The 19,224-nt window shown below is 39.6% G+C and overlaps 2 protein-coding genes across 3 annotated transcripts; one reads left to right on the plus strand and one right to left on the minus strand.

The window, feature by feature from the left end:
- Nucleotides 1–2,063: 2,063 nt before the first annotated feature.
- LOC308324795 (apoptosis regulator BAX-like) lies at nt 2,064–9,348 on the minus strand. Its single transcript, XM_080777090.1, has 6 exons — nt 9,155–9,348; nt 8,990–9,020; nt 8,169–8,330; nt 6,639–6,780; nt 6,259–6,363; nt 2,064–4,583 (listed from the first exon to the last, which is right to left on the minus strand). The coding sequence occupies exons 1-6, from the start codon at nt 9,180–9,182 to the stop codon at nt 4,443–4,445; spliced, it is 609 nt and encodes a 202-aa protein (XP_080633216.1). The 5' UTR covers nt 9,183–9,348; the 3' UTR covers nt 2,064–4,442.
- Nucleotides 9,349–10,449: 1,101 nt separating this feature from the next.
- Nucleotides 10,450–18,630, plus strand: LOC308323193 (proteasome activator complex subunit 3-like). 2 transcript variants are annotated; one of them, XM_080774860.1, is made up of 10 exons: nt 10,450–10,619; nt 11,501–11,533; nt 11,791–11,853; nt 12,363–12,467; nt 14,544–14,598; nt 15,180–15,298; nt 15,606–15,674; nt 16,016–16,138; nt 16,697–16,783; nt 17,210–18,630. In XM_080774860.1, exons 1-10 carry the CDS (start codon nt 10,578–10,580, stop codon nt 17,288–17,290), a joined length of 777 nt encoding a protein of 258 aa, XP_080630986.1. In that variant the 5' UTR covers nt 10,450–10,577; the 3' UTR covers nt 17,291–18,630. The 2 variants fall into 2 exon arrangements, with proteins under 2 accessions (XP_080630986.1, XP_080630987.1); XM_080774861.1 differs by having other exon boundaries at nt 14,547–14,598.
- The last annotated feature ends 594 nt before the right edge of the window (nt 18,631–19,224 follow it).

The raw sequence follows: 19,224 nt of genomic DNA on the forward strand, positions 1-19,224 counted from the left end.
TTCTTTTTTTGAAGGTAGCTCCACAAACCCTCTCCTCTTTCATCCCTCCTCTGTCCCTGCCTTCACTCATCCCTCGTTACCTGCTAATTAATACAGTTGGCCTTCTTGGCTAATTATCTGCTGTTTATAGGTCTGTTACTGCACACTAGGGAAAGAGAGAGTGAGTGTCTGAGAGACGTAGAAAGAGTGAGTTCATGTGTAAGACACTGAGTGAGTGAGTGAGGGAGTGAGGGAGGGAGGGTGTGTACTGTGTAGTAAGGAGGTGTCTGTGTTAAGCCCAAATACATGTCAATGTCTCATATTATACAAAGCAATGTCTCATATTATTCACGGTATCACCGAAGCCCTATATCTATACTAGGCTCCCTAGTTTGTTTCCACCAAAACTCTACACACACAAGGTCTTGCAATGCATTGTGAACTTGTGACTACAACATAATGCACCTACCGGCATGCACACTTAAGCTTAAAAATGTAAAAGACAGCAGGAAAAAGACATGTTCCTGTTAAGTCATATCCTGTTACTGAACGCCACTAAATCACTTTGTAATGTACGTTTATTATTGTTTCAAGTTTCTTTTATGGACTTATGTTGTGTTGATTATTTTATGTGCAACTTTTTATGGTGTTGTCTTGGCCGGGCCTAGACTATTCCAGGGTAAATAAAGATGAAATAATAAATAAATAAATGAATACATAAAAATCAAGTAAAATATAACAGGTTGCACAATGGAGTGGACCTTCTACCCTAAAATGTAGTAATACAACACACACTATATCAGAGTGGGCTAGAGGCAGCAGTTCAAGGATCCCTGACCACATCAGCCAGCTCTGACTGAGGGACCCCAAGGCATTCCAAGGCCTCATTCACACGTATCAAACACCAATCAAGCAAATGTTTGGTCGTTTTTTTAGGCCACCACAATGCTTTTCCAATGGGAGTCACATGATTTGAAAAAAAAAAAACATCCCCTGCACTGCAGGGAGGTAACCAGGAGGCACACTTACTAGATGCCAGAACCAGTCCAACTGGCTCCTTTCTACTCTGAATCTCTCATGAGTCATTCAGCCTCTTGCATCCATGATCCTGTCATTAGACACATTTCATGACCATATGTCACTATAAAAGGTACTAGACTAGAACAAACATTGACTCTTAAATTGAGAGCTTTATCTTCTGGATCAGGCTCAGCTCTCTTTTCGTCATAACGGTACAGCGAACAAAATACCGCTCCGGTTCTCTGGCTGAACTCGTCTTCCCCTCACTCAAGACCTGAAGATACTTCAAATTCCTTCACTCGACTTCCCTTCCCGGAGTGGACAATCCACAATTTTAGACACACTGATCCTGCGTGACCTCATCCTAGCAGCTTCACACTCGACTATACGGATTGATCCAGTGAGGAGTTACAGGCTGATGATGCCATCAGAACCAGGACCACATCATCTGTGAAGAGCAGTGATGCTCTGCTCACTGAACTGTAAACCCTCTCATCCATTACTGTGCCTACTGCCATAGTACCATTAGTGGGTTTTTCTTTTTACTGATAAAAATTAATGTTAGGGCAGTTTGAACAAAGTAGTTCCACTCCATTTTGCAGCCCCAGATATTAGTTCACCAAAGGGCACATTTTACAGCATGCTCAATAACATATTTATATAATACATTACCTGTACATAGTAAATTATTAACTAGAAAATGATTGGGTAAATTGGTAAAGGATTGACACGAATAGCAATCTTTAAATGCCAATTAATACTAGTGATCCTTTTAGCAGCCAGTTTACTACAAATTGAAGATTAGTAGTTTCGGACGGGCCTCACTCACTTAACAACTACAGAAATATTTACATTGTTCTGTAACTGCATATACATTTACATGTACAACAAATGGCAAATTTAGTCATTTAATTGCAACAGCATTGTTGTAGAACTCTACTTGTTGTTTAAAGCTGCACTATGTAATCTTCCTCTTCTACCCTGGATTTGAAGTGCTGACTATCAGGTCAAAATTCATGTCAGATCCTGTGTCTAGGTGGGATATGACCTTTGACACAATCAAAATGTCTCAAAAGAAGAACAGAGAAACACAATATAACCATGACAATTGTATAAGTTATATTGTATTAAACTCTACTATACAGTTTGGACAAAAATTACATTGAATTCATTAAAAAATCGTTACAGTGATGCTTTAACTCTAGTAATTATCGCTCATCAGTCAATATTTTCAACCTTATTATACCACTAACTACTTGTAATTAGCCACACATTTACAGGTAGCCAATTAGGTTACAAATCCTTATCTTGAGAGGAAAATTGCAATATCCATTTTTAATGGGGGGTAGTGTATATGAGAGAATGATAGTTACAGTATAACAAAATGTATTATGTTGACATTTGACTTTTTTTCATTTTCATGTTTATTGTGAAACGTCATATATGAAAATATATTGCTCAATTACAAATATAGCCGACGCCACTTTTGGTTTGTAATAACATTAACATAAAATGCAGTTTTACATTAGAAATAAAACAACAATAGTAGAGCTCAACAGTGACCAGCCACTGTTGCATGTTTAACTTAAAAGCCTACAAAAGGTCTGCATCTTTAATGATTGCATTGGCATTATACAATGGCTTCCCTTCATTTTATATAGTGCAGCATTACTCCATGACACTGTGAATAAAACCTGTCTTTCTTGACCACCGACTCTATACTAGGTCTGCTAGTATTTCCCTCCACACCAAATCTCCTCACTGAAAAGATCCATTCTAAAAGCTTTAAACACATCGCAATGCGACCAGTTGTGAGCTTGCAGATCACCTATTTCTGCCAAATGTTGGCCTCCTGGGGCTCAGGGACATCCCAAAGGGGAGGACAGTGTACTCGTACACTCTCCCCTTGAAGGTGGGTAAATGGGAATGTGAAAATAGGCGTCTTTCAGGTCTATCGACGTGAACCAGTCGGTCGGACGTATGGAACGTCCGAACAGCATTTTGAAGTTGAAGGTCTTGAGGTACCGATTGAGAGCTCGTATAAGTGTTAATCTCTCTAGAGGGTTCCCAGAATGGGGAAGTGGTTAAAACAAGGCTTGTACAGGAGCACACTTGTTTCACCATACCATTGTTTCACAATCTTATAGCTCGTGGTAAGTCCACCTTATGGCTAATAATCATATCCTCTATTTGGAATATGAACACACTTTTCACTCATGGAAACTCACTGTTGAGCTCTATAAGTGGACATTTTGAAATCCCTTCTTGGGTCCTCTAAACATGATGAGTAAAATGCCCTATGCTTTCGTAATTCCTTCATTCCTTTAAGTGACATGTCTAGAATCAGAGGTTTTCAAAGTGTGAAGTGAGAGATCATTGCAGGTGAGGCACAGAGCAGAGGCATGAGGCTGCCTGAAAGGAACAGATGGCCTCCAATAGTTAGGGCCGATGATTCACAGAACAGTTTGATACCAATAACACTACGATCGAGTTGCTTGGAGAACTCTTGTCGACGGCCTAAACCCCAGAAGGGGTAATAGGCGTAAGTAAGTAACACTACTTTCCCCAAAGATAAATAATACCTCAGTCAATAATTATAAAATGGGGTGGGGGGGGGGGGGGATCTACTAGACAGTTCTGAAAGAGCAACTGCAAAGTTTCCATCTAAAATAAATAATAAGGTCCCCAGTGTGTGACATGCCACATACCAAAAGTGGGACTTTGGGAATGTGTCAAGTTTGTTATGTTCAAACACTAAAACTCTAAAATCAGTACAAAAACGTTGACTGCCATCAGCCTTTGGCACGAGTATACAAGGTGAACTCCACGTGCTACAACTAGGAACAGCAAGACCATGTTCCAACAGATAGTCCACCTCCTTCTTAAACAACGCACGCTTAGTGGGATTCACCCTGTAAGCGTGCTGCTTAATAGGAGGACTATCACCAACCTCCACATCATGGGACAGAATAGTAGTGCACGTCGGCGTGACTGAAAACAAAGTCAAATTATTTTCAATCAAGTTCACCATGTCCACTCGAGCTACAGGATCCAAGTGCTGCAAATGTTTTCGATTTATTTCTCGGGCTAGGAGTAACTATCAGAAACAAATCTTATAGCCTACAAAAAAGATCCAACAGTATGACTTGCTTAGGACATTTGCTTTGTCAAAAAGCCAAGTATGATAACTAATTAACTATGATTGCATGGTCACAAAATGACCAAACCGTTAGTTTGGACGGGGGCAGTGTCTCAGACTTTGAAAACACCAGTTCTAGAAGAAATTAGTTACAGTACATTTCAAAGAGAAAGAGTGATGTTCAGCTGAACTTGTTTGCCTCTCTAATGGTGTGCAACCGGAAGGAGGGAATTACAGAGAACACGTGAAAGAGAGAGAGAAGGAAACGAGAGACAGAGAAAGAGAGGGGAGAGAGGTAGTAGTATCAGCTGTTTCTGGTCAGCTTCCAGGTGATGATGCTGCCCAGGATCAGACCAGCAATCAGACCAGCAACCATACTTGAGTGAGGGCTCACTGGAGACAAGCTACGCATCGGCACACGAGCCAGCTCTGAAAAACTGTTGATCTGACAGAGGGAGAGAGAGAGGCAAAAGACAAGAGAGAGTGAGATGTGGAGGTAGAGGAGGATAGAAATAGATGAGATTGAGGGCCAGAGAAAGAAGGAGAGACAGAAACGATCCTCCCTTACGCATACGCTCTGTCAATCTCTATCCTTCCTAATGTATGCCTCACTAAAGTAAAACAAATGAGTTCAACAATCCAAATCAATAAAACAATCAGCATGAGTAGCATGCTCTCAATAAAACCAAACATACAGTGCAAAGCCACATACCGGTCTTTTGTTTGTTTGCAATTTTGCTGGTGTAATAAACTCACATACAGTACTAGCAGAACCGGTATCTGATGTGCTGTAGGGGTCTGGACTCTTTCGAGTGGTGGTGCTTATGTTAAATATTTTCACCTAGACACAATGTTGTTTTACCAGACTCTTAGCCTGCAGCACTTGACGTAGTACTAGACGACCTTACAGGCAAAGGCTAAACTTATGTAATTTAGATAGCATAATCTAAATTGTAGACATAGAACTCTAGTGTATAGTATACTCGGTTTCATTGTACAGATATTCTACTGTTAGACGGATGTTAGGTTCACCGTCCTTTCTATTAGTAACACCCAGGACGAAGTTTTAGCCGACGAGAACAAAAATCTTAAAATGTTAATAACTCGATCTAAATCATCCCGTCCAATCCTAAGAAAAGATCCTGTGTTAGACGGCCCACCGCAGTCCAGTCGCTAGTCGCGGTAGATTTACCTCCCGTTATTGTCGATTGGCTCTAGAGTGTTTTGGCTACATTTGGCTGCTACATCCACATCCGGGAAAACATCCGGTCCGTCGGTAAAAGTGCTCTGCTGCAATAAATCGCTTGGGCACTATATGATTTAATGGATTAAATAATCAGAGTGTTAAGAGCGTCTGCTAATTATAAATTGCATCCGTCTAGCTTCAAATAAATATGACAAAGTCAACCACTAGGTTTCTTACCTGATGCCATCAAAATCTACCAATTATTAAGACCTCAAAAGCCTATACGTTGTTATACCTTGTAACCTTTAAAGCGGAAAAGCATCTGTGTCATTTTATGTTGCTATGTATATAGCAACAAGATTTTTTTAGATTTATTTTAACACGTTTTTTCCAGAAAACTTAGGTTGTGTTTTAGAAGGCGTCTAAAAAAGAATTGGCCTAAGGCTAAATGTGTTAAACTAGAAAGACCACCTCCAACAACAGCTGTGCTAGTTATATTAAAATTTGTTTTTTTCATTCAAATAAATCCCGGATTGCAGCATTAATAATTAGATGCGTTAGCTAGAATACAGTCCGTCATGTGCTCTAATGAAACGTTCATTTCTTGGTGTGTGTGTGTTTGCCAGTAAAAACAAAGTGGAAATGTGAGTACGGTGAGTTCCTTTTTTGCTACAGTGCATCGGTGTGTTTCACCCAATCCATTTCTCACGCCGATACGTAACGTGACACAGGGACAACGCAGATGGAAAAAACTATTGACTTGGACAACTGCATAAATATGCTGGGTTATTGTACAGTAATAAACCTAGAGCTGTGCATGCATGTTTAACAATGCAAAGTCAGTCAGTCTGTTACCTACATTGACTTATTATAGGCCGGCCTCCTCTGGGAATGACAAAAATGTAACGAGAGGTGTTTATTTTGAATAACATACCCATCCTCCATGTCTTGTGACCCAGCTCAGGAGAGTGTCTCTAAAGTAGTTCAGGGTACACCTCAGGATGTCCAACACACACTGGGGAAAATGGGCCTCAACCATCTAAAAAGACAGACAGACAGACAGACATAATTAATGAATTAAGTCACAGAGTAGTACTGTGTTTCCTTCATCAAGACACTGGACAAATTGTATTTTTTATTTTTTGCTGTGCTTTTAATCTCTGTAGCACTTTGAGATTCGTAAGAATGTAAAGCGCTTTATAAATAAAATGCATTATTATTATTGGACAATATAAGTTGACATAATGGTTATGACTTTCTAGAAAGACCATAATCCTGGTATATATCGATGTTTTGGTTGCGTGTCCTCCTCACCTTGACGCACAGTCTTCCCGCTACATAGAACAGCACAGCGATCACCTCCCAGGTGATCTTCCCACCGTTCGTCACCATGATGACCAGCTTCTTGAACTTCTCGGACACTGGACCAGGGCTCCTTGCCATCCCATCTATAGCACTGAGAGACACAATGATGCAAACTTAAAGTTATTATTAATAAATTATAGGGCAACCGATAAGGGACAACTTAGTTCTGATAGTTAAATAGTAGTCCATATACGGTGTCAACGCTATTAAACACCCTTTATGTGTCGTTTCAAAAATATTGAACCTATGAAAAGTATAAAAAAAACGCTTTGGAAAGAACCTCTCAACTCCATTGCCTCCTCGAGCGGTCTGTGAAAGCACTTAACTCCACTCCCTCTCCCCTGTGTGCCACAGGGCTGCTACTACAATCAGACTCAAGTCACGAAGCAGAAGATAAACAGACTTTAGCAAGGCAGGGATTTTTTTCCCCATAGTCTGTTAAAAGTAACTATGCAGTGTAGCCGTTTATGAAACTTAGCACCGACGCTAATGTGAAAACAATTACATTTCTAAAATATATGTAGTGTTTTCTGAGGAGAGCAATGTGACAAGAAATGAGTCCATACAGCTTTTCTCTCACTAGTTTACTGAGACTGCAACTCCGTCAATGGTAAATGGTGCATTTATATAGCACCTTTATCCAAGGCGCTTTACATAGATTGTGCATCAATTCACACACACATTCATACACCGATGGCGGCAGAAACCATGCAAGGCACCAGCCAGCACATCAGGAGCAATTAGGGGTTCAGTGTTTTGCTCAAGGACACTTCGACACTAACTCTGGGGGAGCCCGGGTTTGAACTGGAAACCTTGCGGTTCCCATCCAGCCACTCTAACCCTGAGCCACCGCCTCCACGAATCCCTTTGCTAACGTCATTGTTGTACTATTTAAAATCTTGCTTATTATTGTAGGCATATATTATGAAGCAGTGTCATGAAGCATGCCATTGTTTCACGTGGTGGGATGTGCATTGAGTGAGCTTGGAGATCCATTGTCAGCTGTTCTTATCAATGACGGAAAATGACGTAGAAAACCCTCCTATCTCCACTTGAGCTGGATTTAGGTGAAGTCATATTATACTATGTATTATTAGAAATTAATTAGAAATTAGTAGGTTGTTTACAAGAATGAATTGGGTGGAGGTGACAGTGGGATAGACAGAGCCATGATGATAGACAGACATGCACACAACGGTTCTCAAACTTTTTGACAATGACAAAAGACTCCCAAATGAATATGGATTTGGCCTAGGAACCGGATTCAATAATATGTTGTGCCAGGTTTCCATAAAAAGGATTTGTGTTAAAATGTGTGTTTTTTCTCCCAAGTTTCTTGGAAATAGAAAATGTTAAAGAGATGCTAATTTATCTGAGGACCCCCAGGGGTCCCCGGACCACACTTTGAGAACCACTGTATTAGCACATATACTGTACATAAACAAGAGTGTTAGACACAGTGAAGCATATTAAACTCACTCTTGGAAGGGCTTATGGTCCTTCATGGAGTCGCCCACGACTCGTACCATGATGCCGAGTTGTGTGACCATGTTCTTCTCCTGCTCCGTCTGCAGCCCGGAGCCCGGCGTGAAGGGCGGGACATCCTCTGAGGGAACTTCCTTCAGCTGCCACTCTATCACCCTGCCGGCGGGAACGTGAGGGAATAGGACGTAGGCATGGCGGAAAGACACAGGATGGACCTTGAGTGGTGGTGCTATAAAATAAGATTAGTGAACTACTAGACTAGAGGACAAACCCACAAATGGATTGATGAATAAAAAGACATAATGTTTTGTTATAATAATAACAATAATAAACTATATATATTTTTTTTTCCTTTCTTTCTTTCCTACATTCCTTTCTCTGAAACATTATCAAACGTTAGCCTCTGGTGTTTGAGAGAAAATAACTGACAATAGGTCAAAATAATATCCAGGGACTTAAATCAAATGATTCCATAACGAATAATTAAAATCAAGCAGGAAACAAGAAACCAGAATGTGTTTTGGATGACCTCATCATAAGATAATTTCTGCAGGAGCCCCACCCACAGGCACACTGAATAATAGCACTTTGTTAACGTTTTTGAATTATTTATATTGTGTATATTATATAAAATCATTGATTGTATACAAATATAATCAGAATTAAGTTTAAGTTAAGTGGTTCTAAATGACCCAAAATGCTCTGTAGGTTTTTTTATTCTAGTGGTTTCAGTTTCAATCTGACCTGCTTTGCAGATAACATGGTAGTGTGAAGTGAAACCCTTTGTTTTTATGTCTTAATTTTACTTTACTTACTCTTTAATGAGGGCTTCTCCTATCCTTTCATCTGTGGGGAATAAGCAGAACACAACTGTTGAACTAAAACTACATTAAACTATTACTTTTGCGGTCTGTGACCTGAAAATCTTGACCAAAATCCCATTGGAAATGTTAGTGAGTTCTGAAAAAGTCGAGTCCTACCTGAACTCCCATTTCCTTCACACGCCATGGTGACAAAACTTTCTCCCTTTCTCGACGTTCTTGTGAAGTTCTCGTCGTTGTAAATTAAATTATTTATCGAATGTGATAGTGGGTTAATTTGGCATACCGTAATAAAATCACTGTTTTCATAGGAAGTGTAGTTTGTGTTGAAACATGTCCACGCCGCGGTGAGCTGAGGTATGTACAGGAACTTAGTTATGATTGGAGGCGGGGGGACAGTGTTGCCAGTTTTCTGCGAGAGGAACAAGCAACCAGGTCTATGAAAACAAGCCCAAACATTATGCAACGCAAATGCAACGCATTAGATTAGATTAGAGCCTTTACTGTCTATGATTAGAGCTATGGACCAGAGCTAACTATAGGCTTAGGCTACAGTACAAATCAATCAATCAATATTATCACATGAAAAGATGAAAAAACAAGTGTAATGCTTTTATGGTGTCGTCCACTCACAGTCAACCGTTTTTGTATTGAGTTGTGCTTGAAATGTACTGTAATTCTGAAAACTGTTAATAAATACTTCAATCAATCAATCAATCAATCAATCAATCAATTGCAACTAGGCCTACCAATATTTACAAGCAATTTTGGAGAAAGACATGCCCAAAGTCGCTTATAACAAGGAAACATGGCAACACAGCTCATGTTACTGTAAATACTTCCGTCTAGAAACATTGACTTGTGTTGTTAGTGTTTCCTCTATCTTTCCTTCAATGTACAAACAAAGAACAAACAAAAATATATTTCTACATTCGCGTTTAAGAATATGACATTGTATATTAATTATATTCAACTTAAATTGTAATAAATACATAACCAGAGGATGAATTAGAGGAAAAATAGGCTAATAACATTTAGAAATTTGAATTATATAGGCCTATATTATATAGTATATATATTCGTACCATTGAACACAATTCTTGAATATGGCTCCCTCGCACAAAAACAAATTTCAGAAATATATTATTTTGGGGGTCCTGACCAAATGTTTGAGATCCAGGATCTATGTCCAGAATCACCACTGGATTAGATCGATCATCGATGTGTTGCTATAGGTTCTCCGTGGTTTCCAATTCCATCCATACACCAAGGGGAACGAACCGTTATTGTAATGGCACGAACCGAGCGAACCGAACCCATAACTCTAAGGACAGAACCCTATGAACCAAACGAACCCTCCGCCCGGGGGTGACCAAATAACATGCGAAACAAGCGCACCCAGTCCACGTGGGGCTTTTCCGCAGCTGTCGCTTCATTTCTACGTCACAAATTGATTTGGGAAGCGGTCGCTAGCGAGTTTTTTCACCGTGCGTTTGTGACTTTAGCAACAGTTGTGCCTATTTTTTAAATACTAATAATACATTTTATCACCTGCTTGTTTTTCCCTACTCAACCCCAGACCATGTCAAAACTTTTGAAGGTAGACAGTGGACTCAAAACAAAGGTAAGTCTGTTTCCAGCCTTTATGTAATGATGATGAGAGAAGCCACGGCCTCATGTGTGTGGCTCCCAGGCTCCCCCATCTATTCACATTTACCTCTTTTTTATACATTGTATTAACTATGATTCCCGACAGGCAAGCTAGTTTGACATCTAGACTCATGATTATTAAAGTAAATACATTGATTGTGACAGTCACTCACAGTACTGCAGGAACTCTAAACCCAGTGTTCACTTCACGCTTGAGTGTCCATGTGTGTCCATCGAGGTACAGATGGATAAGATAATAGCATGTTTTTACTGTGTATAACTTGGAGAAAGTGTCATTATCATGTTTCTTTGGATAGATTTCCCGTTTAGTCTCTATTACTACAGTGCCTGCAGCTATTCATTGTTTATAATATTCATTGTGTTGCCGTTTGGTTTTATAGTATTATTTTGATTTAGAAAGTTAGTATCACTATAGGTATATGTTTTAAGATACTGTACTGCAGTGAGTGCAAACTGCACAGGTGAATATATTCCAGCTATAGGGCCCAAGAAGCAGCTATACCTGTTCTGTCCTGTTTGCTTGTCGAAAATTATAATAAACTGTCACGCTTGTTTGGACAATGGACGTATTTTCCCCCAATTTATTTCCTAATAGTGCTTCAGTGGCTGTTAGATTTTTAAGTTTGATGTATTTTAGGTTATTATTAAACACCCTAATGCCTTTTTCTACAGCAAAGTTAATGATACAGTACCAGGTAGCAACTGTGCCTCCTGTGTCTGTACACAAGCAACACGGAAGCTGATTGTGGGATTATAGCTAATTGGCAGAGTTGTGGGGTACTGGCATTTGAATAAATAACTCTAATGGCATTGTTTTGTATTATCTCTTGACAGGTGGATGCATTTAGGGCCCAGATTACCAGTGAGGTAAGTGTCTATGAGATATGACATTTATGGACCTGCAGTAAGATGAATACAAATATACTTCTGAATAACAGACTTGGACTTATTTTTCCCTTACAACGTTGAAAGACATTACACCAAAAATATGTTTGATGAACTCAATATAACAATGTTGCTTTTTGTATTGTTAATTCTAATGTACAGTATACCTTACTGGGAAACTAGACCTTTGCTGTCAAAGTTTATCACGACTCATCATTTGATCAATTGATGTTTACTAGGCTGAGCACCTGGTGGCGAGTTTCTTTCCTCAGAAGCTTCTGGAGTTGGATAGCTTCCTGAAGGTAAGGATAGTGGTCATTTTAGCTTTCACGTGATGTCAGACAATGTTGCTGCAAACACTTTAATGAGTGGCGTACCTACTTATCCTGACCTGGCACTATCCTGATCAGGCACTTGTGCTTTTCTTTTTCAAACACAGGGCATCCACCCATATTATCATGGGTCATTTTAATATAATTTTGATGTTTTATTATGCTTGTAATAAATGGGAATTTCCATTTTGGGAATTGAATTGATCAAGTATAATATCATCAGACTTCAAAACAACTATACATTTTTGCTTGTGCAAATTTACAACTATAGGACACCAAGTAAACGATGAAGCAGGCATCTGTCTAAGTTACATCAACATTTGTGGTCAAGAAATAAAACCTAAGAAACTAAACATGAGAACGAGTGACCAAGATACAAAGTAGATACAAGATATAAAATCTGATTTGTAAATAGATAATTAGAACTGAGAATGCTTCCCAGTTTTTAAAAACGCCATGATGATCTTTCCTCCCTTCAGGAACCCATTCTGAATGTGACTGACCTGAAGGAGATCCATGCAGAGCTCAACTTTAAAGTCCCAGAGCCCATCCTCTTCACTAATAGTCATGACGTCTTGGACTTGGTGAGTCTGTATTAAGGCTGCAGCCTGCAACTACTATTATTTTATTAGCGATTATTCTATCAACAATCTTTTTGATTAATCAAAAATTGAGAAGCCAGTATATATATTTACTGGGTCGACTGAGTGAGGGGTATGATGTTGGTAGACCCGAAACCCCGTTGACCTCAGGATACATCACTGAGGATACGTCCCAGGTGCATCCATGCATGTATTTTTTTAGTTATAGTTCTATTTATAGTGACTCATAGGAATAGACTAGTATATTCTGGTGACCACCGGAGAGACTGGTGACAGCCGGAATATAGACGGCACCCGGGTGAGCAGTATGGGTTAGTGCCCCAGCCTGTGTCCTCTGTGAGGAGGAAGCCTAACAACCCTCGGTGAGGCCTTTAGGAGGGCCATGTAAGCAGCAAGCGGAACTGCAGCACCATTGCCCACCACTCCTGAATGAAGTATCTGGTGCTGGGCCTGGTGAGAGCAGGAGTGGACCTGGTGAGACGTAGGAGGGGCCCGGACAGGAGACGACCCACAGAGCCAAGTCCTTCCATGCGCCAGAAGTGTACCTCCCAGCCCTGGCAGAGTAGTTCGAACGGATTGTGTGGCCCTGGTTTTGCCCTAGTGGGACTGATTGAGGGTAGCTACTGGGACGTAAGTCGGGACTTGATCACCCCAGTTGGGTCGCCTGAGTGAGGGGTATGATGTTGGTAGACCCGAAACAGGTTTTTTGCGGCCGATCCCCGATTGTTTTTCTCATGATCGGCCGATACCGATCTTGTGCGTAAGAGGCAAATTTGAATATTTCCAAAATTATTATAATTATGTCAAAGCCCACGTCAAAACTGTTCCTCCCCACACACGGGGGAGAATGTTTAGGCCTTTCACAAAAATGCAAAATGATATTACACTATATATCTGATTGACATTTATACCACTTAAATAGTGTAAAAGATCGGTTTCTCTAGACAGGGTAAATTGCCGATCACATATAGGGTAAATCACCGATCAGAGTGAATATCGGCCGATCTCTGATCGGTGGCCGATTATCGGAGCATCTCTAAAAAAATTATATATATATATATATATATACACACACACACACAGTCACACACACATAGTGGCAACAATTGTTTGCCACTTAAGCCCTTATGTTATGCTTTTATACTGAAAAATAGAGAGCTCAACGCGTTGTCATGAGCTTGTAGATTTGATATATTAACTATCTTTTGAAATGTTTTGAAAATGTTCACCTATATGACTTGCCCAAAATAGGGATCTATTATTAATTCTTTATCAAATGATCTATTATCGATTGTATTTATTTTTTATAATGTTGCACCCCTAGTCTGTCTGAACATGGTGAGTCTATATACTATAGTCTGTCTCTATAGTTTTTGTTTACATTATTATTGTTTTATTAATGTTATATTATCATTAATTCATATCATAGTGTTTTGCCAATTATTTGAAAAAGCCACTTGCAATACCCTCGTGGCCCACCAGTGGGCCCCGGCCCACTAGTTGGGAAGTGGAAACCAGTCTTCTACAGTAGGTAGCACTAATAACAGCCGGATTTGTCTTTTTTCTTTTTCTTTTTCCTACCATGATGTGGCTCATTAGTTAGATTCCTGAGTTCCATTCCCCCCTGGCTCTGTGGAGATGAAAAACAACCCTGTCCGTGGTCTGGTTTGGACTGTAACAACAACTCATGCTGTTGAATAACCTCAAATCAACTTTCACATTAATGCATTGCTAAAGACACTCATATCTCTTGACAGTGGTATGTTGCCACCGGGTTTTAGAGAATAATGAAGTATAAACAACACGGTTCACAGAGTCCCTGCCGTGTTATCGGGAAGTGGAGGCTGATTGTTTCCTCTGCAGCAGCACTGCTGGAGAGATATGACCTTAAAAATACAATTTGGTATATCTGGGTTCTCTGTGCCCTGAAAGTTTTATTCCATTTGGTTAGTCGATAGGTCTGTCCTATTGAAATATGCACTGTACTGTACTTTCCCGATCACCTCTTTCTAATGGCAACACATTTAACTTGGCTTGCCTTGTATCTGATCTCCACAGCAGAATGCCAAAAAGCGGAAACTGGAAGATGGGCTGGGTGATGAAAATTGCCAAGGTAATTGAAAAATCTGGGGAATTCACAGCAAAGTTGTTTAATCTGTTGGTCACCTAGACCTATGCAACTAATAATAATGTTGTTTTTTATATTGTCATATTCAACTTTGGTAGAATCCTGGGATGTATACATCTTTAGCTACCTGGGCATGATATATGTCTGAAATTATTTTATTGGGAATAACCCATTGAGATTAGACCATCTAATTTTCAAGTCAAAAAGTTGTCGATCATCTTTATCTGTTGCTTCCATACCCCATTTCCATTAATTTCATGGCAAAAGGTCTTAAAACCATACTTTTAGCACATAAGCAAATGCAAACGGAGTACGCCAGTAAATACATTAAATTCAGTTTTTGCATACAGGTATATCGTACTGGTGGCAGTGCTCGTGTTACACTGATATGGGTGACCTATTCATTTCTGCAGTGCTAGAGTAGCCTACTGTACACCCATCATGAATTTCACTCTTAGGAATTGTTTATTTTTAGAGTCCAGTTTAACAGCGTTTGTTTATGATTGTATGAATTTTAGGATCTGTTTTTCCATTCTTTACTGTGGTGGTTGTCTTTGGGGTTCCAGGTGGAAACAAAGTGGTGGTGATGCTGCCAGAGGGGATGATGAAAAGCAATGCACAGCTGGTGGCCCTGATAGAAAGAGTCAAACCAGAGATCAGAACACTCATCGAGAAATGTAACACAGTGAGTCCTGGAGACACACGCACATTACGCAACTTCATGTCCAATTGTATACATGGATACAAACAAAGAAACGGTCAGTCAGTATCACATAACCCCACAAATCCACCCCAAAGAAATATGTTGCATATATCAGTGCTTCCAAATAATAAGATATTTGAAAATAAAATTAAAATAAGAGTGGTAATGATAAAAACAAATATAGATAACTTCAGCTACTGAAAGGCTTACAACACCTGCTTATATATTCCTTTCACATTGTTTGTGGTAGTCTACATTGTGATATAATCCTCATCTCTGTGTCTTCCAGGTGAAGATGTGGGTCTTGCTTCTCATTCCCAGAATTGAAGATGGGAACAACTTTGGAGTCTCCATACAGGTCAGTATTTGTTCATACATTAATACACATTCTGTGTTGACTAATGGTTCAAGAGAAAGTGTGTCTTTATAAATTTACTTCTAAAAAACCTTTCTCTTGAACCACCAAGTGGCAGTGTGCGGGTCTGTTGTCTTCTACATGTTATCACCCATGCATCTGCTTGAAAGGGAGAAGTGTGCTGTGCGGAAGTCTCTTAGAAAAACTAAAGTAAAAAACTTATTTTGTGACATTTAACTAATAACTAAGTTGTTGGCAGATGATCTGCCAAGATCATGAGCCAGAATATGTAGTTGAAAATGATCACTTTCTATGTTTGCGTGTGTGTGTGTGTGGGTGTGTAGGAGGAGACGGTAGCAGAGCTGAGGCAGGTTGAAGGAGATGCAGCGTCTTATCTCGATCAGATCTCCAGATACTACATCACCAGAGCCAAGCTGGTCTCCAAGATAGCCAAATACCCTCATGTGGTGAGTTGTCTGTGTGTGTGAGTCCAGCTGGTCATCAAGATAGCAATGCACCCACTTGTGATGGGTTTCTCTGTGTGCATGTGCTAGACACGAGAAGCTCTTCACAGGTCCAAAATGATGGACCCAAAGTAAACCCTAATGGAACCGTGAAATTTGTTTAGAGTCCCAATTGGTTCAGAGATTTCTTTCATTTTTATTTTTTGCAACTGAATGGCTGGAAAAAAGGAAATGAAGAGTTTACATATAGTACACATAGTACATGCATAAACCTTCCCTAATGATTATATCTGGTTTCAGTATTTATTTATGGTGTATTGTATCTATTATTAAGGTTATTGTAGCAGTCAATTTATATTAGGGATCGGGGGGGGGGGGGGGGGGGTGGGTCCCGAGACATTGCCAAAGCATTTCCGGGGGTCCCCAGCCAAAAACGTTGAGAACCCCTGACTTAAGTGAATGCATGGCGTTGTGAGCATATTTATATTGTCAGTCCCAGAATAGACAAGACATGACACGGTTTCAGAGGTTACGTTATCCATCTTTCTCCCTGTCTCTCAGGAGGACTACAGGATGACCGTAACAGAGATTGATGAGAAGGAGTACATCAGTCTGAAGATCATCGTCTCGGAGCTCAGGAACCAATATGTGAGTGTTGACTCATTAGCTTGACATCTATCACACGGTTCAACTGGGTTGAACTTGTGAACAACCATGGCAACTGGCATGAGAAAAATATATATTTCTATTGGTTAACTAGTTTAGATAGCTAAGATGTTAGCTGAAATGTGTTTGGTTTTGTTGCCAGTATGTCTCTAGCTGACATGCTGGTCAAGACCTAGCTGGTTGAGTGTATAAACGAAAGTACTGGAATTTGCTGAAAGTACCGCCCAAGGAAATGATGTTTGAGGCTTTACAAATCTGTTTACATTCTGCGTCCATTAATGAATTTGGAGATGAGAAAAGGCTTGAAACGAGGCTACTAGTTTACAAAAGTCCTGTATGGCACTTAATACTAAAGTACTAAATAGTATCTTGGACGGTGTTAATAAATGCCACTTTCCTCATTTTCAGGTGACTCTTCACGACATGATTCTGAAGAACATCGAGAAGATTAAGAAACCACGAAGCTGCAACTCGGAAGCTCTTTACTAAAACACTGTTAGTAGACAGGTGTCTTGGATTAAATTTAGAATTAAGGGATCACTTAAATGTATTTTTTCAGCAGTTTTCGTGAGCAGTATATACACTCAATGCACTACTGTATTACAGCTGTGACAATCCAAATCGGACCATATCCAAATTCAGTTCTAGACAAACCATCACTCAGTCAAAAGTATCCTTATAAAGCGCATCCTTAACAAAGGTGGTCAAAGCCAGCAAGATGTACCACACGTCAACTCTGTTCTAAAGACTCACAAGAGAGTCGTACAGCTGAGTTTTCTATTTCTTCCCCGAATTCCCACGAATTGGAATGTTTTTTTTTTTAGGGCGTTTCCTTTTCTTTTTTACTTCTGCTGTGGATTTTGGGGATATAAAATTATCTAGTGACACCCATTAATTTCATGTTGAGGAATTCCAGTTTTTCTTCTAGTTAGGACAACCCTGTCTGGTGAAAAGCTTCTCTTGTCACCTGCCTGCTCTGCATGGAGGCCAGAGCACGGGGTCCGTGATGTGGAACTCTGAAACGGAAACAATGAGTTGATGACAACAATGACTTCGCATGACATACCTGTAACGTTCATGATATTTGGCTTGCTTTTTTCCAGGAATTAGACATTCTCGTGGTTGTTTTTTAAGGCCTTTCTCCAGTTTGTAATGGATGAAAGGCTAAATGTGCCTTGATAGGCATTGACACTTGGATGTTTTTGTTTTAAGGTATGTTTAGTTTCCTTGTGTTTTTGAGATGCTGGAGGGGTGTGTGTGTGTGTGTGTGTGTGTGTGTGTGTGTGTGTGTGTGTGTGTGTGTCGCGCTTAATTCTGTTAGTATAGTAGAGACAATATATGCCTCCAAATGGAACCAGCTGTCCACAGTAAATGGCACTTCAATAAATTCTCTTGGCCTTTTTGCCATTTTGTTGTTACATGACCCGGTCTGTGTTCCAACATTTCTTAACTGATATTCAGATGGTTCTATGGTCTTGCGGTACAATTCTGCCTACAAACAGATTAACCATATTGAGAGTTATGAGAATAGTGAATTTGAATTGCATGTTTCAGCAGCTCTGCACTTGGTCAAGTCAGAACACAGGTCAGTTTATTAGCTTTATTTTATTCCAAAAAGAGAAAAAAAGTATAGCATTTGTAAGGTGTATTGTCTTCCCATTGCCAAAGGATCATCTGAATATCAAATAGGTAGGAAAGGAAGTCATTATTTGAAGAGGAAACACTTGTTTCAAATGGTGTATAATACACATTCTCTTATTTTGTTTTGTCCCTCTCTTTTTATTTTAAGAATGATTATTTTACTTAATAAAACTTATTTTGGAAATATTTATTGACCATGAGTTTTTGCATTTGTTTTTGGCCAATATGATGTCTAACGAAGTTCTACACGCAGTAGTTCCTCCTACAGTATCTACAAAAATATCTAAATTGTAATGTGCAGAATTGGAGTTGGCTCATGTGTGCCAATTTATTCTTAGTTGTAGCTACTGGTATGCACCGCAAATAGATCTACAAGCTCAACGAATGGTATTGTGAGCTTGTAGATTGGGCATTTTCAATGTACAACACTGGGCGAAAGTAAATCCCATTCTTTAGACATTTGTGAGACGATAATCGGTACAATCTTAAAATCTATACTGAAATTCAGGCAGGCCTAACTACTGTAGTTAGGATCAGCCAACATGGGTGTGATATGGTTGTGTTTCTTTGAATTAGATTGCTGTCTAGCAGCTGAATGGACTCTTAGGTCTGTAACTCTGAAAGGTAACTGGTACGGTCGCCCATTTTCCATCGCGCCCCACTACTCTACCTGTAAATAACAAACATAATTCATGTTGGTGATTATATAAAAGGTATTATAATATTAATTTATCATTAAGTTCACTCTGTATATCCACGGGCATGATGATGCCATTACAAAA

This window comes from Protomyctophum bolini (genome assembly GCF_963924005.1).
Source record: "Protomyctophum bolini genome assembly, chromosome: 11".
Lineage (NCBI taxonomy): Eukaryota > Metazoa > Chordata > Actinopteri > Myctophiformes > Myctophidae > Protomyctophum > Protomyctophum bolini.